The sequence below is a fragment of the Anopheles funestus genome, chromosome 3RL (genome assembly GCF_943734845.2).
Source record: "Anopheles funestus chromosome 3RL, idAnoFuneDA-416_04, whole genome shotgun sequence".
In the NCBI taxonomy this organism is placed as follows: Eukaryota; Metazoa; Arthropoda; class Insecta; order Diptera; family Culicidae; genus Anopheles; species Anopheles funestus.
In genome coordinates, this window is record NC_064599.1 from 24368222 (window position 1) to 24395706 (window position 27485).

Genomic DNA, 27485 nt, shown 5'->3' on the forward strand with positions numbered 1-27485 from the left:
GCGGTTTATGCGACATGTTCGATCGAGAAACATGAGCGAAGATCACCTCCACCCTCCCTATTTTTCCTCCCACCTGTCCTTACGGCTCGTTACCATGAAAGCCATTCTTGGCGTTCGGAGTTGAATTTCGGTATAAAAGACGTTTTGGCCATAGCAGTCGGCATCAGTTCAGTTTTGGTTCTCACCGAAGTGTCACAGCAAAGTACAGACACACTTATTTCTTCACAGTACAGTTTTACAGTACAAAACATCCTCCAAACATGAAGGTACGGTTAGTGTGGTTTGAAGTGAACATAAAAAAAATGCAGTGTGAATAAACAGTGAATATAGGGGAGAAGAATTCTAACTGGGGAATAGAATTCAATCGTGGATCAGCTCATGAAGAACTTGAATCGAGTGTGATCTTTGATTTAAGTTTTTAAGTGTTTTAGTTTTTTTTGTTATTAGCAAAGTTTATTTTAATTTAAGACTTACGTGATACAGTGCAAGCTTCGATGATGCTAAATGGGTTTTCGGTTTTTGATTTATACTTGTAGTGCTTCGTTGCCATTGCTCTGCTTGCCGTTGCCGTCAGTGCATCGCCGATTGAATACGGTCACTATGGTGCTCCCGCTCTCGTCCACGCTCCGGTTGCAGTACATGCTCCGGTGCTGAAGCACGTCGTTGCCGAGCCAGTGGTAAGTAATTGGAGTCGCAACACCCCACGAAAGGAGGCTAGCCAAAAGACAGATAAGCTAACCGGTGTGGTTTCCCGTGTCGTGACCAGGCCTACCCGAAGTACTCGTTCAACTACGGAATTAAGGACCCGCATACCGGTGACATCAAGTCGCAGGCTGAGGAACGCGACGGTGATGTCGTGAAGGGCCAGTACTCGCTGGTTGAGCCCGATGGTTCGGTGCGCACCGTCGACTATACCGCTGATGACCACAACGGATTCAACGCAGTCGTCCACAAGTCTGCCCCGGTTGCCCACAAGGTCGTCGCTGCCCCAGTTGCCCACTACGCTCCGGCCCCAGTCCTGAGCCACTACGTGCACTAAGCCGCCCTCGGTTCGGGCATCGTGTGGATTGCGAAGGGGAGAGATCCTGGAAAGTTGAAGAATTGATACTGATGCTGCTCCAGTTCTTTTTTCCTCTGCGTCCACCAGACAAACACTCATCCAACTCAAGCCAATTTATCCACTTCTGCTAGAAATCGTAGTCACACCAACTCTCACTCACTCACTGTCTCCGCGTAGAACGAAGACCAACGAAAGCAGGTTTAATACGAAGGAAGGATGTAGCGTAGTGACTCACTATACACAAACTCCCCCCGGGTACTCCCCGGCTGGGTTCTAATTGGTTTCGGTTTGGTGCCGCAAGCAAAAAAAAACACAGGACGGAATCCAAACCAATCCAAAACCAAGACGTACATCGAGCATTTTTCATTTGATGATTTGCGATCCAAGGGAACCAATGGATATAAATGAGCGCTCAGCTCACAGTTTTGCTACGCGTGTTTGCCACACCTGTGTACGGATTTACGAACGATTCGAATTTTAGAGCGCAGTTTTGTGGTGAATAACGATACGCCTAGATGTCTGCAATTTGCCACACATGCCCCGTTAGCATGGAGCTTTGTTTTGTAAGCTTCTGCTTCGAAACCCGATTCGATCGTGTGGCACGTAGGTGACGAACCCTTCGAATCGTTTCCATCCTTCCTTACGGTTTCTTTATTTCTCCGGCCTTTCCGGTCTGTTTTGTGCACCGATGTGCGCGGTGTGTGTGGGACCAACCAAAACCTTCCAATGATCTTTTACCCTTCGAAAACAGGGGTGCTAAATGATGAAGTGCCCCACGTACGAAGCGTACCTCCCGCGTATGGAACTCGATATTACACACAAACACACACACTCTATCTCTCTGTGATCTGTTACTGCTACTATAACTTACTTACTTACTTACTTACTACCAATGTGTTACTATTTGCTGTTTTTCTTTTCGCTGCACAATGCAGGGTCTACCGTCCTTATAGAGTCGGGCGCTTTCCCCAATCCGTTGGCAGTGAAATGCACGAAAATCGTGTTACTTCTTTTCTCCCACCGCAAGTTTGTTGCGGTTCGGGATGGAAGGGGTGCAGAGCCAAAAAAAAGAAGAAGTAGAAAGAATGCAAAAATAAACAACGAAGCGAAGCAATCATTTACATCCATGTGAAACCAGTTGCAAGTATCGAAACTGTAAATAATGAATAAAAACCAATCAATGTTTTTTTTTATATAAAATTATTTGACTTAAATAATAATTTTTAACGCTTCAAAATGAAAGAAATCTCTTGAAACATTGCCAAAATTAAAAACTCTCAAAAATTTTATCATTCAAATCGATTATCCAAAACTCATATTCAAAGGACAATTTCCGAATTGGTAATGGTGTAGAATCCCAATGCTAAAAAAAAGTAAACTCTCTGTCCATCCAGAGGCAGATTTAAATAACTCCAGTAACCTTTGTTGTCGATTCGGGATGCATTACGATTTTTAGAATTACTCACAACTAAGGATAAAAATACAAATTCTTCATCAACTCCTAACTCCAGCTTAACTCCAGATCTTCGCTGGATCAATTCTTTGCTTTAAGAGGAACAGACTAGAGAAATGAGTTCGGAGTAGATCGAAATTCTTCGGGAGGAGTTAGAGACGAAAAAATACCTATAGGACCAAGAACTTTAAATGCCTTCCAAACCGAAACAACTATTGAGTGATCCAGAGAAATAGTTCGTAGCCTCGTTGCTAGATCACTGGAAGAAACTTCTACATTCTGCTCTACAAATGCTTCAGTAAACAATTGTTGATGATATTTTGAAGTTAACCAGTCGTTATCCTATACGACTGCATTAAGTTAAAAGCTAATTGTAACACAGACAGAGATAAAAACATGGAACTCTTCAAAATAATTTGTGAACAGTTACACGGATGACTACTTTCAATATCCATTATCACACTTTTTTTGATAAAATAGTACAACAGATCGAAATACAAGGAGATCTGGATATCTGGAGATCTGGAAGTTGCAGCAAAGGGATTACTTACGAACGTATTGAAAAGATTCTGAATCGATCCAATGAGAGAATTGCTATTGCACAATTTTTGTTTTCTCAACATTTTCAGAATAACAATTATAGCTATATTTATAGCAACCTTCAACATACCTATTTATGGAGAAAGTTAAGCGACACTCAACAGTAGTTGAGTTTGCGCCCTTAAATGGCGCAAAAAATTAAGCGAAAGTGTCGTCGAGGGTGACGTCGTCCAGCATTTTTGGTTTTGTTTATTCCTTCAACTAAGGTATGTCACTCAGGCTAGGTTCAGAAGCCGTTACCACACCTTATCTCAGCGTTAAGAATTAGCTATGAATCATTTGTCTAGATGAAAGTTATCTGACCCATCTGACAGACAACGTAAAGACATTTGTCCTAGATTTGGATAAAAAAAATCCCAACCATCCAGGAAGTAGGAAATTTTAATTGCACACCACAATAATGCTAGCATTGTTTGACATTTACATCCCATGTAGCAGGATCATAAATAAGTACGTGCTCATTTCTGACTAGCAATGAGTCATCTTTAGGTACATAAAAAAAGCTTAAGCCTCTCGCCGTACTGCAAGATGGTACGATTTTGTCTTATTAATTTCACACTAAACCTTTCAACCGCTTAGCGGACTCATCACTTAGCATTGTTCTACCCAAATTGTGTTGGAGCAGGTAGAAGAAAAGGCACACGCACCGTTTACATTTGTCATACTGTCGCTTAAAACGGTACCGCGGCAAACAGGGTAAAGAAAAGGCAAAGGATACCGGTTCAGCTTCCGACATCGGCAAAATGCAGTTGCATGCTTTCCAATGCCCGGGGCACGTGATGACCGAACGTTACGCCCACCGGTATCGGTTTCACGATCGAGCTTTGGTTGACAAATGTGTTTTTTTAAAAGAGCAGAAACGAATCAAAGCGCCAGTCTCGTGGGAAAGAACTCTCTTATTCCGGTATATTAATGATACTTCTTTTAAATGACATAATCTCAAGTGTGTTGAAGAGTGTTGTTTAAGTTTGCTTTTCTCGTTACGCCGTCAAACACGGTAAACCTCTTCAAAAAACATAATTTAACGATCGCAATGATCTCGGTGACCACATAAATATAAAATACTTGTCATTACGCGAAAAAAAAGAAAACCCCTTTAGCCAAATAGAGTACGTTATCGTGCCACTTTTTTTTGGTGGAAAAGTTCTCACACTGCCCAATAAGTCCGCCATTATTTTGCGCGTCATTTTATCGCCGTTCGTCAGAAAGTTTTGCAATTTGTCAACTGTCAAGATTTGTGCGCACGGTATGTGATCTGCAAAGAATGCTTTCCTTTGATTTCCACACCTTACCACAACGTTAAACAACCCGGCAGTAGAAGAAAGAGCAATCGGGCATGAATTTGCAGAGCTCGCTTTCGCTTGTTTTGAATGGACGCCACCTCTAAACTCGTCCATTTACAGTGGCTTTTTAATGGGACACACGGGACACATGGGTAAAGCTGTGCGTAGAAGGGTAGACGTGTGTGTGCAGGCGTGTTAGTATGTGCGGAAAGTTGTTTGGATTGTTGACGAACTGCCAAAAATTTTTATAAATACACACAACAAACCTTGGTTGCAGATCAGTCTGAGCGATCATTCGATAGGAAGTAGAAGCTTCCGCTAACGGGAAGTGAGTGAAGCTGTGCAGCAGTGGAAGGCAACGCGAGAGCAAATTGGATGGTGTGAATAATTGTGTAAATTACGAGCTGTTACGGTTGATGCTGTAAAGGGGTAACAGAAAGTGTTGTGAACACGAGTGGACAGAACAAAATTGGAACACAATAACGCATCAGTTTAGTTGCTGGCATGATGAGGGTGAAATATCGCGTGAGTTATGATAAAATTATAGTTAAGACAGTCGAATACATTTACAAAAGTAGTGAGAATAAATGTTTGTGATCAATTGCTGATAAGTGCAAATTTATGTAAAGCAATTATTGTCATAAAAGTTTTCAAAATTCTAAAGAAATTAATGATACAGTGGGGTTGACATGAAGTGGTACATAACTAATACCCTCAATCTGCTGTTTAACACTAAAACTACCAAGCGTTTTAAGCGTTTTCCATTTTTGGTTGATTTTTAAACAATTTCGATGAGTTGAAGTATATTTTATTTTTTATTAGAGATCATACTATAGAATATGTAACACTCATGTTTCAAATACCTTTTGGTAAACAAAAAATATTGTGATGAAAATAAAGCGTTCCAGTGAAATTGACTGGTCCAGTAGTTCTGAAGCTAAAATCGCCTTTTTACGCGATACATCGTTTCATTTCGAAGTGTTGATACAATTTTTAATTCGCTAAAGAGTTATTTTAATTTTTTTTCAATTTTTGAATCTTTGAAAGTGTTATTTTTCTTCTGAAGTATTGATGACAATGAGCTAAGCTTTGTTAAACTACGAAATTATAGATGCAAGAAAAAAAGGGCAAATCATTTACATAAGGTCTAGCAAATGTCGCCGAACATAAAGTAGCTATCTTAGCAGTAAAATGTTTAGCACGTTTTATTTATTTCCATTAGGACAGCCGTATGACTAACGTTTAACACTTCATCAACAAACAATAAAGTTAACCTGAAACGGCATAATTATGCAAACTAAATTTGGATTAAAGAAAATCTGAAGAAGCAATATAATAGATCATAAAAGTTTTATTTCTTCGATAAGATAAATCGAATCGTAATCATCAGTAGGCAGGAGAAACGACCTCAGCAAACATTATTATGGCATTATTTACTTCACATCCGGATGGAAATCGTTCAAAATATTTGATTTTCAAATCCCGTCTGTAACGATGCGCACAGCTCTAAGTCGATTATAATTGCGGATTAGAACATCTTAACGAGCGTGGTAATTTGCAGTATGATCTGTTTTATTCTACAAGCTGACGAAGGATGATGGTGTTCTTACATACACACCAGCGCTAAATCATATTCTCTCCCCCTCTGAGAGGGGTGTGATTCTAGGGGAAGTTTGTCTAGCAAAACCATTAGCTTCCATAGACGGTGGTCAAAGCGGCTGAATGTCCATTTTGGGATCATGGCCTATATTTAAGTTCCTAGAACAGGTTTGCTTTACTACTAAGCACCTACTGCTCAGCATGGATACTCGTAATGAACCAGGTCCACATTGTCTGAGATGAAGACTACCACGAAAAATGAGCACGCCTTCATTCACGCTTCCTTTCTTCATTTGCGCAAGTTCGTTCACCTTTCGCGGGCTGTCTGTCAGTACGGCGACCAAACGATACATACGAAATTTAATTAAGAATTGAGCGATCAACCCACCCCCAACTACGATGTGGTTGGTACGGATGCATTCACGGGTGCAGTTGCAACCCGCTGTGAAAGCTGTTCCCGTGAATGGGGTTGTGGACAAAATTCTAACAGTTACCTGTGAACGTCCTGACCCGACTGCATTGGCTACCAAATGGACACGTTTCGTAGCTTGCTCTTCGTACAACTCCTAAAGCAGATGCCGCGCAGCAAGATTTGGGTGTGAGAATAAGAAAGAAACCTCCTCCCCGCACTAAATGACACTGCCCCGGGTCAATGTGTGCAGTGGGTGGATTGAGTTGAATCGGAATTGGATTCGGTGAAACACTGGGCACCAACCTACACGCGACCGCGATCACTTGAGCGGCAGATGAGATGTCTGTAAATTGACTCTCAAGTGTGTCTTTTTCGGGGGTGTATATTTTTTTACGTTTCTGCTCATTTTATATATCATTTCTGGCCGTTGAGAGCACTCAGCATCAGATCATCGTGGCAGATCAAGCGATACTTTAATTGGAATATGATGCCGATGTCATCAATTGAGGAAGAAAAACGATCTCGTAAACTGTCCTGGATGAAAGTGGACAGTTGTTCAATTAATCAGATTGTTACCATGCGAAAATGTGTGTGTGTCAAAACTTTGCGGAAGAGGAATATCATTGAGAAGGTACAAGAAACAATGCTAAACGATATTTTCGTTTGGAAAATGTATGATAATTTAATGTGATAATGTTTATTAAAATTGGAGATAATACATTATCTCACGTTGTGAATAGCATGCGGTATATCGAAGTTTATTTTGATGGCCTTATATTGTATTTAGATAAATGGCAGTTATGGCGCATTCACTGTATTAAATTAAAGTTAGCGTTTTAATTGATGCTAGGTGCCGTTTCGAACATGGTCCATGTGGTTTGATTTATAAAATGTTTCATTCGGTATAATTTATCGTAGTAAGTTTGATGGGAAAATAATATGATAAAACTATTATTTCGATTATACAAAATGGTTATTATATACCATATTTATAAAGATTTAAGATTCGTTAAAAAAGAATGTTTTGTTTGTTTGCAAACGTAAACAAATAATTTAATCGATTCACACACCCAACAACGTGGAATATTGTTTAGAATTTAGAAGGTTTAATGATAGGTAGGACTGCCTATATGGTTACATGGTAAAAATAATTCTAATAAGCTAGAAATGGCCGGCATGACGTTCTGGAATTCATTTATGCATTGGGTGTAATAAGTATTGGAATTCAATACAAAGAAATAATTATATAGAATATAGTCTATGTAAGTTTATATAATAACTGAAAATTTGCTCTGGCACTTTTTTACAATAGAATTGTTGAAAATAATTCCAGTTAAGCAGGTTGTACTCCTTAGCGATGATTTTCGGGTCTAACAAAGATTTAGGTTAACTATGCATGTATGGTAAAAATGAAATGAATATGTTTTATGTCCTTTTTTATTAGTTGCATCTCAGCTCTGAAACTACTCGCCTTGACACGCACTTATATCCTTTTTTAAATTCCTGGGTTGTCCTCTGCGGTCATCGCTCTAACGCTGCTTTGAACTCCTTTGGACTTCCTCACCGCCTTCGATGAGACAGCGCTAGCAACGAACAACCGGATTTATCGGTTTCGGACAGACTGTTTACCTTTGCTAACATTATCAATATTTTGTCTATAATTCAAAACAAATTTCCTGGCATCGTACGTATATTTTCTTTATGACGATACAAAATTTTAAAAGAACTTTGTTAATTATAAAAATTTACCCTTTTCAAACTCTTTTGAATTCGTTACAATGTCACAAATGTCAAAAATAGGTTTCGATGGATTTGCAATTATAGTTTTAAGCAATTGGAGAGCTGTAACTCTGTTTCATTTTTCCGGTTATAACTTTTAACTCTAATATATTTTAAAGATAAAAACAATTAGTAAAACTTGTACTACCCCCTTAAACGGAAGAATTCATCACACGTTTGTGAAATTATTTCTATTCGTATCTACCTTACAGGCGCTACTGCTGCTAGCGTTATACGCCTGCGCTTATGCAATTGATGATGCACCGCTCAAACAACAACAGCGAACAGCAAAGCTGATACGCAACTATCCTGACTACGCACCGATCACGCAACGCGTTCAATCGTTGGAAAGTCCAATGTACAACTTTATTGATCCTTATGGTAATAAATGATGCACGCGGCTATACATGAAAACATGGTCTTTAAAAGAGCTGTTTATTGATACGTTTTTCTCTCAGGTCCTGGAACATATGCATTTGGGTATGAAATTGAGGACCCAAAGAGTGGCAATGTGCAGTTCCGTGATGAAGAGAAGCTGAACAACGGTACCGTACGTGGTTCGTACGGCTATATGCAACCGGATGGATCGGTAATCATTACCAGCTTTGTTGCAGATGAAGATGGCTACAGGGCAAAAACGGAAATAAAGCGAGCCAACGGACAAACGGTAGCATCCTTCCCGGCGCCTGCTCCTTCCGGACCTGGTTCACAGGATCGCTACTTTCCTGCGTACGATCATCAAGCAAGCACCATTAACCCGGCAGTGGCAGCCGCACTGCAGCAACAGCAGCATATCAATCTGAATCCCACGTACAATCCCATGCTCGATCCGGGCGTTATCGATCCTCAGTACGCAGCGGCAATACTGGGACATATACGCGATCAGCAGTATAGCCCAGGGCAAGGTTTAGTACAATATCCGTACGGCATTCCTAATGCACCGTTCGCACCACCTCCTCCTCATCTACACCAGCACCATCCTCAGCATCACCCTCAACACCCATCGCAGAATGTTCCACTGTACGATGCACCGCCGAATGTGTTCTCCAACTTTATCGGCCAGCTGCCGGCAAATCTGAACCCGTACAATCTGTACCAAAATCTGCAGTCCTCCTTTCCCCAGGTTCTACCACAGCAGTATCCCCTCGACCAGCTAGCCAATAGCATTCAGGGTAACTTCCAACAGCAAGGACCGGGATCCGGATTTGGGAACTTCTTCAACGGGGCTCAGAACTCTTTTCAACAGCTAGTGCCACAGGGATTCGGTAACTGGATTGGACAAAATCGTGTACCGATAACCATTCCTGGCCAGCAACAATTCGTACCTGGTGGATATGGCTTTCAGCAACAGGTCCCACATCAGCAGATCCTGTCATCAAACAGACCAACGAATGTGTTGGGCGATATGCCTATTACCGGACCCAGTTCGATGGGATCGATGATGATGAATGGACAGTACGTGCCAACGACGAGACGCCGAAAGCTAACCGGTACGACGAAGAAACGCAACAAGATAAAAACCCGCGACGGGATGGATTGGTTTGATGATTTTCTCGAGAATCGAAAGAGACAGGTAGTGTACGGTGTGGGCACTGCAACCACACCGGAAACGGTCACAGAAATGACACTGAAAGATGTACCGGACAGCGAATAGTTGGGTTTTTGTACCCAACAGGCTCGACTGATACAATATTTATTGACTAACTATTTATTACCGTACCGAATTAAGATCAGCGAAGGCTTAAAACAATTCGCCTAAAGGTATGCAAAGTACCGTTTTCTTAGATTTCTTTGAATGCTCTACGTTGTTTTAAAGAACAAATCTTTAAAATTATCGAGAAAAAGATAAATTTAACTACTAATGCAGTAAATAAAACAATTAAAAGTTAAATTGAGATCACTATTGATAAGAAACATAAATCGATAAACATGATTTGTATGTATGAAGAATAATTTCATAACTCACCTCGGGGCAAAAGCCTTCCAACCAAAACAACGGAATAAAACCCATCACAAATAGAAACATCGTCAAGGCTTGAAGATCAACTTGTAATTTTATCAACATGAATAAACATTTATTTTACTAGAGTTTTTTTTGTTCGTTTCTTTTAAGGGTATGTTTGCTACTTTCTTTGCATTTGTTTTGACATGCCTGTTCTGCTTTCTACTGGGGTTTGAAGTTTAAAATTGACTTTTTCTTTTAATATTATCGTATTGTTTACTGCAATAATTCTGAAGTTAATGTACCATTTGTCTATGCAGTGCAATTTTGCGCGGGCAATTAGTTTATCTTACTAATAATTTTTGTTTGTTTTGTTGTGTTTGTGTGTTGCAAAGTTTATACTGGATTACGTACTTTGCATTCAAATCAAATGCTACATGGGGGTAAGTTATTAGAATGTATGAATTAGTCTACGGCAGATGAACATTAAAAGGTTGCTAACTGATCTTTTTACTAAATTGTTCTACCAACAAGGAGATGCAATAAATTTGCCATATATATTGTGTTGCAGTTGTTCTTCTTCTGTAAAAAGTATTTTCACTAATACCCAACAAACAGATAGCGCCGCTACTTAGATATATACGAACCATTCGCCTAATGTTTTGTAGTGGTACATGCTTTGCACTCTGCTCGATTATGCACTAGGGGTAAAAGAGTTGTTTCTTCAATCTTTTTTGTTGTTGTCTAAAAATCAGTCAAATTTTAATACCGCTGTTATGTTTACACGTACTCTTTTAACTACGAAAAACAGGAAAGATCGTATTACCTTTATTTGTTGGGATGAAATGTTGCTTGCTTTTTCCCATTGATAAACTCATGTTTGCTGCACTCAGTTAGCCTTAAAATCACTGCACCACCGACATGCAATTGTTCTACTATTTTAAGAGTTTTTCTTATCTTTTGTTGTATTTTGTTTATATCTGTTTTAAAATTGTGTGTGTTTCTTTTTTGTTTTTGTTTTCCACTACACCCCAATACTGCTGTGATCTGTGGGAAAAGGGTCCATTTTGACAAACTTGAAATTTTCTACTACTCCAACGCTTAACCACTGAAGAAACCGACTAAATTCACACTTAAAAAAGTCTTTGCGTTTGTGATCTCTTGCAAAGTCCCACATGGTATAATGATTGTTTATTTTTATGGTGGCACAAGGAATAGAACGGCTACGGTGCATTGATTTGTCTTTTTTGTATGTATACAACGAATTGCTCCATTTTTGTTACGAGAAATTGATTATACTGCCCGTAAGCAAAAAACATAATTTCCCTTGGTTTATTATTTTCTTTTTTAGCTTAATTTTGCACCTTTCTATACACAAGCTGGACCACGGCCAGTTTTAACTTTCAGACATTTGTTTAAAATTTGTAAAAGATGATTAATTTTATCAATTAGATAGCAATTAAAGTACATCGTGTTGTTGGATGTTGTTTCCTTTTTGTTTCTTTTATGTTTTTGGTTTTGATTCCTAGGAAATCCTATCGACAATCGATCAGTGATTTTCACTACTTCGCCTTCGTCAGGTTGCTTACGGTTGGGCTTGGATGCAGCCAACCATATAAGGTACAATAAATAGTGCTCGAAATTCGAAGGGAAAAAACAAACAAACAGTTACTAAAGCTATTAAAATCATAACCTTCTCGGGTGGGTTGCAGGGTAGTAAGTTGTAGGAGAGCTGGAAGGGAAGAGGGATGCTGAGAAAGGATAATGTTAAATATATCTACGCTTACTGATCTATTTGTAGTTTGCTGAGCTAAACTACATAAACTACAATTTCTACCCATTTTTTTCTCTCTCGTATGTACAACCAACTAATTGTAGTGCTTTACTGTTAAGATGCACCTACACGCTACTATTCGGTTGTGATTTGCAAATAAATAACTTAACGACAAGAGACGGATTGATTCATAAATAAAAAAATGCTCGGTAATGTGTGCTTTTCTACTGCGATTGTTTTGAATTTACAGTTAAATATGTACCTTTGATAAGTATATCTTTACACCTTGTCTAAAATTCTTCCATTTTCGTTATCTTTCTTTATCTTTCTCTGTGTAATCTTTGTTTCTCTGTCTTACTGTATCTTTCTTCAGTATATCTGCATCATCCATAAATTGAACAACGGTACAGAGTTATCTTACTGGAACAGTATTTTCGACAGATCTGGTGTAAATCATCAGCTTCTATTCCAATCCAGTATTTGGTGGGTTTTTTTTATCTGCGAAAGGAGAAGAAAACAAATGATTTACACAATCTTTGTTTTAACAACCGTATAGTACATACCTTCCAAAAGCGCATGAGCCGCTATGTTGGATGTCGATGTAAAATCCTGTCGTGCAGGAATCTTTTTGCATGTGGCACCAGGAGTGATATGTTCGATTGTTGGTACCGCACAGCTTGATGTGATCGTTGAATGAATAATTTTTGGCTTCCCGGTACGCTTTACCGTAGCCCTGGAAAGAAAAAGGAGGAGGAGAAAAACACAATATTGAGGTGAGATCTTAGGAACTGAAAGGTCTGATAAACTCAAACTATAAACACTTTTTTCATAACAAAGTCATCTATCTATCCAGTCCATGTCATACTGAACACGTTAAATTGAATTGTTAAAGCAGTAGTCAGAAATCCTTGGGTCGGACGTTATCGAATCTGCAACCAAAATTGTGGACATACAAACAGTGGTACCTGCACAGCATGTATTCTAACATATCCCCAAAGAACTTCCCCATTCTAAACACCTGTGAATGTGAAAAACAATTATAGACCATGCACTAATTTATGTCTGTGATATATTGACTTTCAAAGTATTTTGAAAATGAATGAGATTTCCAATGATCTCTCAGGATCTCAGAATTGTTAATCTCGATTGGGTAGGCCATTAGAACTATTCACGATGTGCAATTTGAAAGAGAGCGATAGTGTTGATGACCTTCACCTTCATTAGATCTCCTAGAATTCTGGGATTTGCGTTTTGATTTCGATGGGATTTCGATTTTCAATTAAATTGAGGATGGTACAGAGAATTCCAAGCACCATATTTCTACCATTTTCATGTTTGATTGATGGTTAAAAAACTGATTTAAAAAAAAGGACTTTATTTATGGTTTTTTATTTATGTTATTATGTTTTTCGAAAAAGAAAAAATGTCAGAACTGGTACCATTTGGCAACAGGTTGTATCAAGGTCGTATCTTTATTTAGTTAATATTAGTATTAACTGTATTATTTTTTACAGTATGCAGATACTTCTCTGCCCTATGAACTTGGTCCAATACTACCTTATATGAGCTAAACTAGCCATAAAAAATCAAAATTCATTTGAATAAAAAAACGACACCATAAATCTATTTACCATACAGCAAAAATTTTCCCATACAAGACAAAGTAGTACAAAAAAAATCGTTCCCAAGATACATAAATCTCGATCTCAAAAAAAAAAAAACTCACAACAACAAAAAAAGCCCGCAACACTTTCCAATATTTCCATCAATGTCGCCGTCTATCAGCGTGCAACCAGCGACGGATCGTGATGCATCTGCGATGCAATCAATCGCCAAACCGGCGCAGCAGGTGTCTACATTCGGGTTTTGCGCATATTTTGCCCCATAAATACACAGGCACTGTCTGTTGCTCTGTCTGTGTGTGAATATTTGCGAGTGTTTTTCTTTTATTGCCCGCCAGTCCGTGCAACCGTATCGGCGGTTAGGTTGCAATAAATGACATGCTATAGCAAAAACGTAGGAAGAAGGAAAGGGAATGTGGCTGAAGAAAAAGGAAGAAGGAAAGGTTTAACAAAAAAAAAAAGAATCTGCGAAACATTTCTGCGGGCAAAGACAGATTTTTTTTCGGGATCTTTTAACGTACCAGCAATGTTGACGTGTGTGGATTGTATGGAAGGAAATACTCTTCGATTGTGTGATGAAAACCGAACCAGACAGACCCGTACGGTTTCCTCGCTTTTTTTTCTTTTTGCACTGGCATGCAAATATGTACGCATTGCGTTTCGGTCATAGGAGAGTAACAAGAAAAAAAAGATACCCTTGGAGAAGCCATGAATTATGATCACGCCCAATTGCATTGACAAGGATCTTAGGACTAACGCTTTGAAGCGCCTCTTCGATTGTGCACACTTTACATGGCTCACCTTACCAGGTATGCTATGCATCCTGGGCGATGGTGGATTGGAGGGGTAGAGGAAACGGCCAGGGGAAAAAATCGAAGCTAAAAAAACGTCTTTTGCAAAAGACGAAACGCCAAATTCGATTGAAAGCATAATGGACGCTCATTGAAAAGCAATCGGACAAATCGATTCGAGCGTGCACGAGAGTGCCACGGTGTGGGAATAATGGTTCCGTTTTGGGGCAGCAATCGATACGATCGGCAGGCCGAATGCATTAGGCAATCGAGCCACGATTCTGCGTGGCTGCCGTTACACGGGGAAAAGGGATTAATATGTGGAGGGTACGCTAGCAAATGCTTGGTTCGGAGCAGATGAAATTTGCATTTTTGTTTACAATCGAGTTAGGAGTTTTTACTGTGGAGAAGAGGAGATAGTAAGGGAGAGGGGGGAGGAGAAGGAGGAGTAGGGAGAGAAGGAGAGGGGAAAAATGGTAAAGAGATGGCGCGGAGACTGAATGATTGTATTTTGCTTATAATCCACCAACCAGCTCCCCTTTTTATCGCCAGACCGATACAGACACACGGAACTTTGGCTCGAATCGTTCGGGTGCAGACAGAATGCATCAATCACGGGTTGCATTTCATCGACAGAACAAATCATGAAATCAAGAAGCAGATACAAGAAAGGACAAAAAAATGAAGAAAATAAAAAAAAAACGAAACGAAAGTAGAAGGAAATACAGTGATACGACACTTACCTGCTGGCGTTTCGTTCGGGGACATTTGTAGCTGCAGCTGACACACCGCGGTTTATGCGTTTTCAGATCCGTTAGACAGTGCTGCCGATCCTTGCACTTGATCGTCTCACATGTGGCGGCTTCTGTTGCGTTGAGCGAGAGAGCGGGAAAGAAAGCAAGAGCGAAAAAGGCAACAAAAGAGACATTTTAGTAATACGTTTTTGGAGCTTCTTATTTTTTTTGTCTTGTATTTGGGTGCATACAGTTTCCGTCTGTTTGGTTTGTTGCAGTTGTTGAAGCATCCGGAACGGCAAATAACCACAACAGAGTGCAATGGCAAAGGAAAGGGAAATATTGCCTTCAAACGATCCACACCAAAAAATGGCGGTCAGCCAAGGGTAACCGGGAGGGGGTGACGACGAGGAAGAGATCCCAATTAAAAGGCAATTTGGTTGGTGGTTGAAAGTTTATGGCGCATCCTGCGATTGGAGGATAGCCCGCCACTACGTCCCGTTCACCCCCCCACCCTCCACCCCCTATCCACCCTTCAAGACCGTATTCCAAACCATTCCGCACATTCCGGCAGGTTCGGATTGCAGCCCGACGGGCAGACGCGGGCAAAATTTTACGGCACGATCATTTAATTTATGCTCGGACTGTAGATTGTAGACATAATTTCCAGACCCGGGCCCTTTTGTGACCATCCGGTAACGGTTCGTAACTAGATGCGGTGGAGAAGGGTGGGAATTGAGGGGGTGGTTTTTGAAGGGTGAAGGAGATAAAGGTGCAATCCGAGTGGCCAAATACGATCGCGACGACGGTGGAATTGAATGTGAGTGTGTGTGTGTGTGCGTTTCCTTGTGCGCATATCCGCTCCGTCTTAGATCTTCGCCTTCGATCTTCGGTGGCAGGCCGAAACCGACCGCGACGGATATTTCAAGTCCGGGAACGCAGCAAAGCTACTTGCTATTTTGCCATTTTGCTGTCAATATTTTTACGACTGAATTTTATTTTTACTTTAGACGTAGTGTGGTCATTAAAATGGGTTTTAATGGTGTTTTATGTGTGTAGATGTATATTTTTTACTTTTCGTGTGTTTCACGTACTGTCTCTCTCCTCCTCGCTCCGGCTACCTTCTTCACTGCAACACAAAGTGCTACATCTAACCACTTTGCATCAAACGTGTAGTGTAGGATTTTGACAAAAAAATTATTTTATATCACATTTTATCGTCATGCACCTCTTTACGCTGTTGGTTGTATATTATCCCGTAAGATTAATATGCCACAGCTGGTTATTATAATCCAAATAAAAAAAACACGAGAAGGGATGATGATGAAAATTAATTTAAATGCCTAAACATGATCGTACGTTTGCGCCTAATTTATGGTACAGAAATTAAAATCAAGTTTTAATGGCAAATGGAAATAATTAAACCTGTCCATGAGGTTCTAAAGCATTACGGTTGACAAAAATTAATAATTTAAATCCGGTGGTTCATTTGCCTGCGAAAAAAAGCTAAACAAATTGCTAAATATCTTGAAAACCAGTAATGTAACAAGAACATTTAAATTCCTGTCTAAAATCCAGTTGCACCGATGGTTACCCTGAGTGAAACAAGTTTATTTAGCGTTAAGTTGTCTTGGAAAATATTCTTAATCTTCTTTTTTTGTTGGGCTGGGCAATAACCTTTATGAAGCCCTTCTTATTCCTTCTTATTTGCTCTTTAAATATGTAAGTCTATTTTCTGTAGGAAAAAATGATGTAAGGCCATTTTCAATCGTCATGTTTAAATGGGTGTAATACTGCAAACCGTAATACTGCAAATATCATCTTCATTAATTTATTCGTAAAGAACGGCCAGATCGCATTGCTTGAAATTATTGGATAATCAAACTGAAATATAATTTATTCGAGCTGGGAGGTATTCCCTACTATATCCCGGGAAATTTCCATCTATATAGTACCATCAAATTCCATCTATAAACAACCATAAAAATTCAAAACACTTTTCCCAACGATGAAGATGGAACAACATCGAACACATATCGTGAGATTCATAATCGTAATTTACATATTCTTGTGCATAATTTACGCAACAGCACGTAAATTTTCCGTAATTTTTTCATACGGATATATTGCATCGTAAAATTTTTCATAGACCTTAAATAATATTTTAGATTACAACTTGGAAAAGAAAATATTGGATTTCTATTCTATTAATAGTTTTCATTTTTATGATCGTAAAAAAATTTCAATTATGCAAGCATCATTCTTTTTGTTGCATTTCAATTTTTAGTAAAATATTTGATTATTTATTTTATTTCATATCATACAGATATTTAGATATTTCCTGTACATTTGTTGATAATTAAGCATGATAGTTAACCTATTTAAAGTATGCTGTACCACCAACAAAAAAAACAACAAACATTTACCTAAATCGATCAATGTACATAAAATTGCGGTAAAACACATTCTTGGCACCATTTCTTGAAGCACGAGCACAGCCGCCCGATGGAATGCAAACACTTTTTTTTTTGTTTTGCGTACCATTTTGTCACAGCTCATTTTGTCATTGCCAAAAGTTAAATCGAAACATATTTACAACACATCCGTCCGTACACTACGCCAAAAACCTCTCCTTGTATTCCCTTTACGCTGGGAAGGGAATTTAACCATTCCTCAGCCAGAGATGAATGCAACAATGTTGCCAGTGCATTTTGACAGCGAATTATGTGCATGATTTCACAATCCGCCCGCTGACGACGCGTACCGTCAAATTGAGCTCATAAATATCTGAAGAAGCAGAAGTCGAAGTACGGACCTTCACCGACCGGACAGTTCGGGTTTTCTGTGCTACGGCACCGTCCCATTGGAAATGTGGCCCCACGGGACAGATGTCCGTCGAAAGGATAATAACTTGTGCGCAATGAGCTTAACGTTGCTTGTTCCGCTTGTCGTGTGCTGCACGCGAACATCAGCATACAATGTTGATGCTCTATCGGAGCTTACAGTTTGTGGAAAATGTTCGCAGTTTTATGCAGTAAATAAATATGTCATTGCTTATCCTTATCTTGAGTGTTTATTTATCGTAAGTTTTAGCAAAAGAAAAAAGAAGCTCGTTGCAACGTTGTACGTTGTTGGGTTGGAACGTGAATCTTAACCGTTGAATGCATTTATTTAACATTCAACTGTACATTATGTTTCGCCTTAGCCGCAACGGGATGTGTCAGCTGGGAAATAAAAAAAAATCATCCTATCTTAGAGGAGTAAAAACAAAACAGTGGAAGAAAAAAAAACCGCCATACCTCACTCAGCTTCAGGGAAAATGAAATTGTTTCAGAAACAAGTTTTTTGTTTTTCTGTTCGCTTACATTCTACTCGACGATGACCACTTGACACAGGGAATGTTACGTTCTTTTGATCGTCGAACGTTTCGAATGACAGGCTGGTGATACTGCTCCGACAAGGAAAAGCAAAAAAAAATCACATAAAATCCGCATCATTCTCGTCGGGACAGGCTTATGATTTTACGCTATTTTTTAATACTTCCGGCTTTACATCGTTTAGCCAATGGAAACGAAGGTTTTCTGTTTTTCCTTAACATTTTTACCGTAAGAAAAAAAAATGGATCACTGTGCAATGATCCGTTGACCATGGAATGTTTCTCATTCCCTTATAGTAACAGACCTTTTTTGTTGTTTGCTATTCTCGTCCGGAATTACAACGTTGCGATGGAACGATTTTGTAATTTTACACAGATCGATTTCAACGGCTAGCTATTGATAGGTTTTATGGCATCTGAATGCAGGAAGTTCTTTTTTCTTCTCTATAAGTTTTTTCTTCGCTATAAGTTTTTTTCTTAGGTTGTTCGTTTATGATGGAAAAATCTTTCGCAGTTTTATCGCATCAAAGATGATTGGAAGAGTTTTTTTAATTCATAAAAAGACAATCGCCTTCCAGACAATGCCGATCGAAGTAATTATAGTAAAAAACCTACTCTTTGGCTATTTTTTGAATTTGCTATAAAATTTCAATTTGTATTGTGCATTTTTTGTTTTAAAGTAGTTGAGATTTAAAATTAAGTGAATTCAAGTAAATAAATATACCATCTTTACTCTTGTTAAAACAATCAACACGGGCGGTGTAGTTGGAATTATCAATAACCCTCGAACCAAAAGTAGATGTTTCTTTAAAAATACATTTATTTTGTTTTATTTTTTTAACGCAATACTCATTGCCACTGGCGAACATTTGCGTGACGGACGTATGAATGTGTGTATCTACATATACAAATAAAAGTGTCAAGCAACACCTGAACAACTGAACCAACCGTCCGTGAGCACCAGTAAAATCGTTGACACTGGCGATCTCAACGGTGACAGGCGACGAACCTCGGGCGCACGCAAAACAGTGCGGCTGTTTCGCTGCCGATGCAACCGTCAATAAAGCTGTCTCGTGTCAAGTGCGTGAACCGCTACCTGTCACCAAATTGCATGATACGCAACAGATCAATCAAGCTGTACGTAACTGCAATTGCAAAAAAAAAACACGTTCGCAAAATGTTTCTTTGTCCACAATGTTGGGGTGTGAATTGGATGAAATTTATGTTTTCTTTAAAAATATTTTTTTCTCACCTCTTTAAAAGTGTATTCTAATAATTCTAATTCGTAATTCTAATCAATTACGCTCAAAGCATTAAGTGAAAAATATGTAAAATCACCATGAAAACTGTAATTGATTCTCCATGATCACTAATTACCACTACCAGCTGATTAGTTGTTATCACATCAAAAATGCATTCCATCAAGACATTTGATACAATATATTGAAGCGACATGCTTACTACTAGTACCAGTAGCAGAATGCTGCTCCATGTTTGCTGCAAAAGTGCAAACTTAATTAGCATAATTATGTTAACGATCATTCGCGCCCAGGTATCGGGCAGGTAGCTAGCGCTTGTTTTTCATTTTGTTTTGGAAGCGATCCAATAGAAGGCGTTTACAGGCTACTCCTCACCCGCCCCGCACGAGAGCTTGTTCTTGTGATGTGTGAACAACAAGCAAAAAAATTAAGAAAAAAGGTAAGCAAGAAAAAAAACACACACCCAACTATTTATCACTCCTTTTATTGGCCACACCACACCGGCAGCGTTGGTATTGCGTCCTGGCCGGGGCTTGGGCAAACCAGGGCGAAAATGATAATCAGTGTCAAGCACCCGGGCGATTGGATGCCCGGCACATAGATATGGCGCACAGTGTATGGGTCTAAGTTATGCTAAGCTATTCCGCCAGCTGTCACTGTTGATGATCGTCAGCCCGCAAGGGTGCACGGTGTAGTTATCAGCACTGAAAGTGACACTAATTTTCTGCGCAGCAAAGCGGAAAAAAAATGTCACGGTAAGGCTGGCAATGTCGTGCTGCGTAAGGTGAGTGCGTGCAGGGTGAGTGGTTATGATGTTTGTTGAATTGAGATATTTGTAGATTTTTTTTCGCTCTAACGTGTGATTTAATGATGATAGTTAATGATTTGTTATTACAAGTTCATTAACACATATTAATGTCATTTCAGTAGTTTTTAATGAAGCTTTTACATAAGAGGTACAATATATATTACGATCGTGTATTAGCAATTAATCGTGAAATTTAAAAAAGTTAAAGTAGTTATTTGATTTATCGGTACATTTTTTAAGTTAATACAAGTTTAAAAAATATGATTACCATTAAAAATGTGATAACGAAAACGGTGTTTAAGCTTTTTTCGGTACTTCGTTATTCAAAGAACCACAAAAAATGGGCCTTTATTTGTTATGTATCACAATTTTCACGTTTGTCGCACCACGTTGCAATGTCGTTTAAAATTAACATTTGTAAAATCAACTTCTTCTTTGCTCATGATTTATTCAGATTTTTTCAAAAATTTTTAAAGGAAACATTTGCAAATATTTTTTGATTGTATTAAAAGACACTGTTAACATTTTTTTACCTTATTTGCTTAAAACGTTTATTTGCTATTAAAACGAACTGTCAAACTTCAAAATCTTTTGCCAATATGACTCACAGAAGTCGGAAGGCAAACTTAGGGAGGAATAAACCTCTGAATATGGGCAGTGCAACTGAGGTTTCATTGAACATAGGAGGTCTCAGACAACCCGCATAATTAGAAGAAGAAGAAGAACTTCAAAATCCGCTTACAACAGAAACTGTGTATTTCGGAGACGACATGTGTATATTTTCTATTTTCATCTATTTTAGTTATGATTGAAAAAAAATCTGTTTTCTTTTTGTAGCTTGTAGTAGCTTCTTATGTAGCTTGAAATTATTAAAAGAAAAGAAATTAAAACAACAATTGAACTGGTACCTGGTCATTTGGTCTGTTTTTAATATAATTTTTACTTCTCATCCACAACCCTATAGAAACCCCTGTCCAAGAAAGGGAACGCACACGTCCGAGATGCACCAACAACTCTATCGCACTGACCATCGGGCAGTTACAGATGGATTGAATGTTTCGTGTTTTGAAACGAACTAATTTCCGTCACGATCTGTTCATCCGGTGCATCTGACCCGGTTTGCTAAAGGTGAGAGCTTTTCCCCGTGGCACATACGCCCCGAAGCAGCAGGATGAGGCGTGAATAATTACCCAGCTGTAAATCAATTTGGTAAGGTGTCCAGGAGGAGTCGAGACGAGGCACAAGTGCCACTTGACGGCGCTTCAGGTGAGTGAACTGAGAGTGAAATCAATTATGCAAATCTGTACATGCTACCGCTCGCTGGGTAAATGTGGAACAAATACATCTGTCTACCAGTGTACTTCAATTTCTCGTTGTTTTTATTGAGTTAAAAGGTAATTTTAGTAGTACTTTATTGGGTTTTTTCCAAAGTATTTACTTGGTTTCGGTTTTCTAAAGAGGTCCAATTAAAACTTATTATTTTGACCAAAACCAACAATTTTAAGAGTAAATAAATATCCCAGAAACTACTCTCGAATTGCAGAGTGGCTGCATTCAAATTAAGCAACATGTATTGTTACTGAGCAATTCGACCACTTCTCGTCTATTATCCTCCAAAGACGACCGGATAGGCAATAACTTTACGGTTTATGTTCCGGAAAAGCTCAAACCCCAGCTTCACAACAAACGCAGCCGAAGCGGATCCTTGATTACCCTTTTCCCAAGCAGCGGACGGACGGGTTGTAAGCCCAACACAAAATGCATTGACTGTGGCCATGGTTTTTGGTCTCGGAGCGTACCGACGCGACGGACACACATTTCGCATGCGGATGCTGCCGAGCAAAAGGAATGATGCATTATTCAGGAGGTTTCGGTCTTGAATTCGAATTGCAAAACCCGAACCCTGAAGCGGGGGCCTCCAGGATGATTTAATGGCCGGGTAACTAAACTCGGAACACCGAACAGGAACGTATAGGGCGACACGCACACACACACACGCAGAACAGCAGGAGGACAATGTCGTCGTTCCGTCGGAAGAGGCAGTATAGAGAGCTTTGAAAACGGGGGATGGGCACACAGGGTTGGATCAAATGTACGTCGAAACAATGGCAAAACAATTGTATTTGATTTATTGTCTGAACTTTCGATCGGGCGTTGAGGTTATGCAATTGATGAAAATCGTTTGCATTCCCCTCCATTTTGCAAGACAGCAAGCACAGGAAGAATCGAACGTTTTTTCATCGGGCAAAGAAATGTCAACATGAATAGTTACAATGGTTTTTGGGTGGCAATAGCAAATGTAGGAAGACATTTGTCTTGGTCTATTGTCCTCAATAATTAATAATAAATGTCAGCAACGGGATAGATAGATCTTATCGATTTTGTTTTATCATATTTTTGATAAAAAGCGCAATGAGTTAATAATAAAACAGGAAAACAGAGCAATCAATAAGAGATTTATACACTTAATTAAATATTTGAGTACCTTTTTGTCTGGAAATAATGCTTTCCGTACTTACTAACAAATCAATAAACGCTTCTCTGCCACACCTGGATCAGTTTGATAGTATCGGCATGGGAACAAAGCGTTTTTATTGTGATAGTAAATTAACATAAAAATGCTATCGATCATCAAAACGAGTATCATGATCTCTAGAACCGCCTATCCCGATGCAGTGAATGGCGTCACGAGTGGAAATGAAAAACAAAGCAAAAAAACCATCCGCTCCTCGTGAAGCCAGTTGTATTAACGAAACGAAAAGAGGGGAAAAAAGCGGAACAAAGAACAAGGTGTAACGCGTCTGCGTCAACGATCTGCATCAATCGAACGGTCGGGCGCATCTTTATGATAATGAGTCGATTTGCAATAAAAATAATGATAATAATGATAAGTTGGTTCAGCCTCCGGTTTTCAGTGGCGAATGCTGGTACCACGTACCTGTGGCCTTGTTTATTTGAACGAGAAACGGTGAGACCCGAACGGTAGAACGCGACTCGCCGTCAAGTTTTGTCTCGGAACGAAAGCTTTTGATGAGGTGTAAATTATAGCTTGGTGTCTAATAGCACCTAACTGTCCTGTCCGTACAATCATGCGATGCTTTAGCACTGCTGCTAGAACTTAGCAGAACCAGTACCTTCATCGGTTGGGGGACGGTTTTAATCCAGGGTAGCTGCAATCGGAACACCACGATATATAACAAATATCAAGCTAGAAACCTTTAAACAAGCAGAAGGCATGGTACGCAAAACCTGCCTACCGCGAGCGTGAAGGAAAACATTAGCAAATGATTGATCGCAAGATGATCCCCGTAAGGGACGACATGCAATTGAAGTACACACCGACAAGAATCCCGAACGCGACACACATCACGGTCATGTTTTTTTCTCTATTCCACCAAGCCGCAATTGGCTGCGTAATCCAATCCGCAACAGGTTACGGTGGGGAGTGCATCGGCACTGATGCAATTTGTTTGCATTCAAGTTGCCTCGACATGCCGCAAGGGATACTGGGCTAATTGTGGATTTATGAGCCCGACCATTATTATTACGGCCTCCAGCCCGCGGTGAGGTATAATTTGTTTCCTAATAAGTGCAATTAATTCACACACGTTTAGTCATACAGAGAGCAACAACAACAAAAAAAGGAAATAAATCGTCACGCAAATCGTAGACCATCCTCGAGATCATCCTGTATCGTAGCATCCGCTACATTAGGAACGCCATTGCTGGCAATCACCAAGGCAACCGTACATGAGATGGAAGGTGTTGAAACACAGACCCAACCACCAGAGCTTGTAGTAAAGACAACAAAATCGCAATTTGTATCAGGAAAGCTCAGTGCGCGCAAGATGTTGCAGACAGTGCCGGAGTGCAATATAGTTGCATCCAGGGATCGTAGGGGGCCTAGCAAGACTGTTGACCGATGAAGAAATGTTACGCTCTCGATATGCGGATAAGATTTGCAATTACTGTTATTATCGTTGGCGCATTTCGCTGATGACCGTAGGGCTGAAATAGATCCGGATGCGGTTGCGGACGCAACGATGACGACCGCTGGTGTCGGCAACGAGAGGTTAGCACGAAACGGAACTTTAATGTTGTTTTACAGCATGGCGTGGCACAGAACAAGTCTCGTTTTAAGCTGCTGCTTAATACGGGCTAGAAATTTGCGTTCACAATTCCGCGCTAACCTTTTCGCGGTGTTGGTGAACGGTGGACATCTAAGGTAATTGCGATTTTCCATCGTTACGACACCGATGTTCAGTTGATGTGGCAGAAATTGTAGGTTATCAAGTTGTATTACAATGTATGATAAAGGTGGCAATTAAAATTGTAACATTAAAAACATTCCCCTAAAAAGGCACATAAATTATTGTATCAATCATTTTAAATATCAAATACTAATTGCTAATCAATCATTTTAAATATCAAATACTCGAGGGCGGCCCGGCAATGTATGTGATAAAAGGGCGCCGGTTTCACAAGTCAGGACTGGGTATCAAATCCCATTCGGACTGTTCCCCGTAGCAAGGACTGAATTTCCGACCACGTGATAAACTAAGTCTAGTAGGTCTAGAAATGATATGACCTTCTAAAGTAGTTGTGTGCCAAGAAGAGAGAGAGAAACTAATTGGTAGGTTGCTTTAGAGTGGACTTGAATATGTGTTTAATTCACAAAGTTGATGGACTAAGTAACATATTAAAACTATTCCGCAGGTTATGTTTACCGTCAAATCAGATTAAATTGTCGATAGAAAAGGAAAGTTGGATCCAGAAAGAATTCTGGATGTGCCGATATTGAATTAAAATTCTTTCATATTTTTTAACTGTGAAATCTGATCTCGATTCCGCTCAAAGTTCAATGTATTTGGACACTTAAAAGAATTCATATAATTCACAAAAAGAGGACACTAGATCTACCTCAACATATTCCAGTTTAGTTTGAAACGATTCGAGAAATATGTAAAATTTTAAAACTTGAATACATTATAGACTAAAATGATTAAAGAAGAAATGTTTGCATTTAAGATAAAGCATTTAAGATAAACAAAGCAGATGATAAAGTAATTTATTTGGATAAAAGTTTTGAAAAGATTGAAGTACTTTCTTGAAGAATTTCCTGGGAAAATAAATTATCTTGACATTTGTTGAACTGTGTTTGTAGAAATAGTATTGAACTTTCAATTGCAGGCTTATTTTACTCTTTACTAATCTTAAGGGAAGCTAGCAGCATTCAAGCATTCAAAAAGTTAGTTCAGACCCAAAATTTTGACCATATTTTGGATTCTTTTAGAGTGAAAATAGAAATTGAACTGGCCCTCTTTCTCATGTTTTAGCAAGCTACTATCAAGGAGCTAAAGTTTTCCCAATATTAGTACCGAGAAAGCTTTGTACAGAATCTACTGATAATTTAAACTGTATAAAGATAGTTGAAAGACCCCACACGTTTACCTATTACACTTCATTTGAAAATAATTAGATAATGCATGCATTTTTTTAGATAATGCACTAACTAGCAGCAAACTGAATATGTACAATTAGGTTGATATGAATTTGTTTTATTTTTATGGTCAACAGTAAATTATTTTAATTAAAAATAATAATTAAAAATAATAATTAAAAATAATTTAATTCTTCGGATAAAATAGAACATTAACATAAAATTGTAATAGATCTGTTAATTTTCTAGAGATAAATTCTTCAGACAGACGGGCCCAGGAATATAAAAAATTTTCCAATCAATTCGTTCTATTGCTCATCATATCATTACATTCAGATACACTGTGATTCGTTACATTGCACTGTGTTTTGTTTCTCCGCCATCTGTTCCGGCCGAATCGTTGCATTTTGCAAATGGGTGTGCGCTTCCTCACACAATGTCGCCACGATTGATTGCCATTCTCGGTTGTGCATTGTTTGATGCCGTTGTGCAGCAGAAAGGAAACCAATTACGGTCCCATGCCATTCAAAGCACGCGCGTCAAGACGTCTAGTGGTCAAAGCGGCCTGGGAGTGGGGTTTTAAAGTTGAATGTTGGTTTGCTGCCGGTGAACCTTTGTAGCGGCGATCGGTGATCGTAGCCGGGATTGTTGTAAGGTATTTTGTAAGGCATCGAAGGGCCCGGTCTTGGGTGAAGAGAAGTGACCACAGCTTAACTTATCGTATCCGTGCTATCTTAATCGGCTGCATCTTAAGTCAGCAAGCCAGGGACCAGGCAACAAATCGAGAGCCAGAACTCGGCACAACGAAAATTATGCCCCGTTTCGTACGCTGAAGTGTAATTTCGTTGCAAATTTGTATTACTTTTTATTGCATCCCGGTCGCCGCCGGCTAGTGGGTGTAGTTGACCTCGGTTGGAGGACAAACAAGATGGTGGAGGTGATGGGGGAAACTTCCCCGAAGAAGGGGGTGAGGTATTGTAATCGCTCACGTTTTGTCTGGTGGGTTATACGGTTTTGTTTTATTTGGAAGGAATAATTGAATTCGGATGCTGCCCATAGTGCCCGAGATGGACATAAGCTGAGGATTGAGGATAAAAAGTCTTCTCAAATGCCTTGCAGCACCATAATATTTGTCTCTCTTTTCATACTCTATTGCTAACTTCTTCTGAAATAAGAAACGCACTGCAGTCAGAAAGGATAATGTCGATTCAACTACTCCGTACGGAGGTCCATTCTGGCATCTCTGCCGTGAAGATCATTCGAACGTCTTTCATTTCTTGTCAGGCCAGTCTCTCTCTCCCGCTCCCTCTTTCACATTTCGCGCTTCATCAAACCAACGCCCGGAAACGGTGAATCTGACCATCTTTACGGTACCATGCGAAGTAAAAGCAGTAAGAAAAACCACATAAAAGCGCAAGGTTGTGGAGGTTACAGCCACAACGCGAAGGTCACCCGAAGGATGCACTTTGCTGCACCGTCTTTGGCTGCGTCCAGTACACGAAAGCAAACGAAACACCCGGGAAACACGAGGGATCCCGGTTTGCAATTAAAAC

General features: G+C 39.4%; 4 protein-coding genes across 4 annotated transcripts in view; 2 read left to right on the plus strand and 2 right to left on the minus strand.

Annotated features, from left to right (window-relative positions):
• LOC125772037 (bifunctional heparan sulfate N-deacetylase/N-sulfotransferase) overlaps positions 1-27485 on the minus strand; it is a 670071-nt gene that overhangs the window by 242813 nt on the left and 399773 nt on the right. The gene's annotated exons all lie outside the window — the stretch shown is intronic.
• LOC125772074 (cuticle protein 8) lies at positions 159-2260 on the plus strand. The gene is made up of 3 exons (XM_049443429.1): positions 159-266; positions 537-677; positions 767-2260. Exons 1-3 carry the CDS (start codon positions 261-263, stop codon positions 1037-1039), a joined length of 420 nt encoding a protein of 139 aa, XP_049299386.1. The 5' UTR covers positions 159-260; the 3' UTR covers positions 1040-2260.
• On the plus strand, positions 4581-10158 carry LOC125772054 (uncharacterized). The gene is made up of 3 exons (XM_049443381.1): positions 4581-4921; positions 8399-8567; positions 8645-10158. Exons 1-3 carry the CDS (start codon positions 4901-4903, stop codon positions 9838-9840), a joined length of 1386 nt encoding a protein of 461 aa, XP_049299338.1. The 5' UTR covers positions 4581-4900; the 3' UTR covers positions 9841-10158.
• The window catches only part of LOC125772044 (uncharacterized), a 72702-nt gene continuing 55450 nt past the window's right edge, over positions 10234-27485 (minus strand). The window contains exons 7-9 of the mRNA XM_049443367.1: positions 15059-15180; positions 12466-12635; positions 10234-12400 (exon numbers count right to left, since the gene is read on the minus strand). Coding sequence (XP_049299324.1) covers positions 12397-12400; positions 12466-12635; positions 15059-15180 — 296 coding nt within the window. The 3' untranslated portion in view covers positions 10234-12396. The remainder of the gene's footprint in view (positions 12401-12465; positions 12636-15058; positions 15181-27485) is intronic.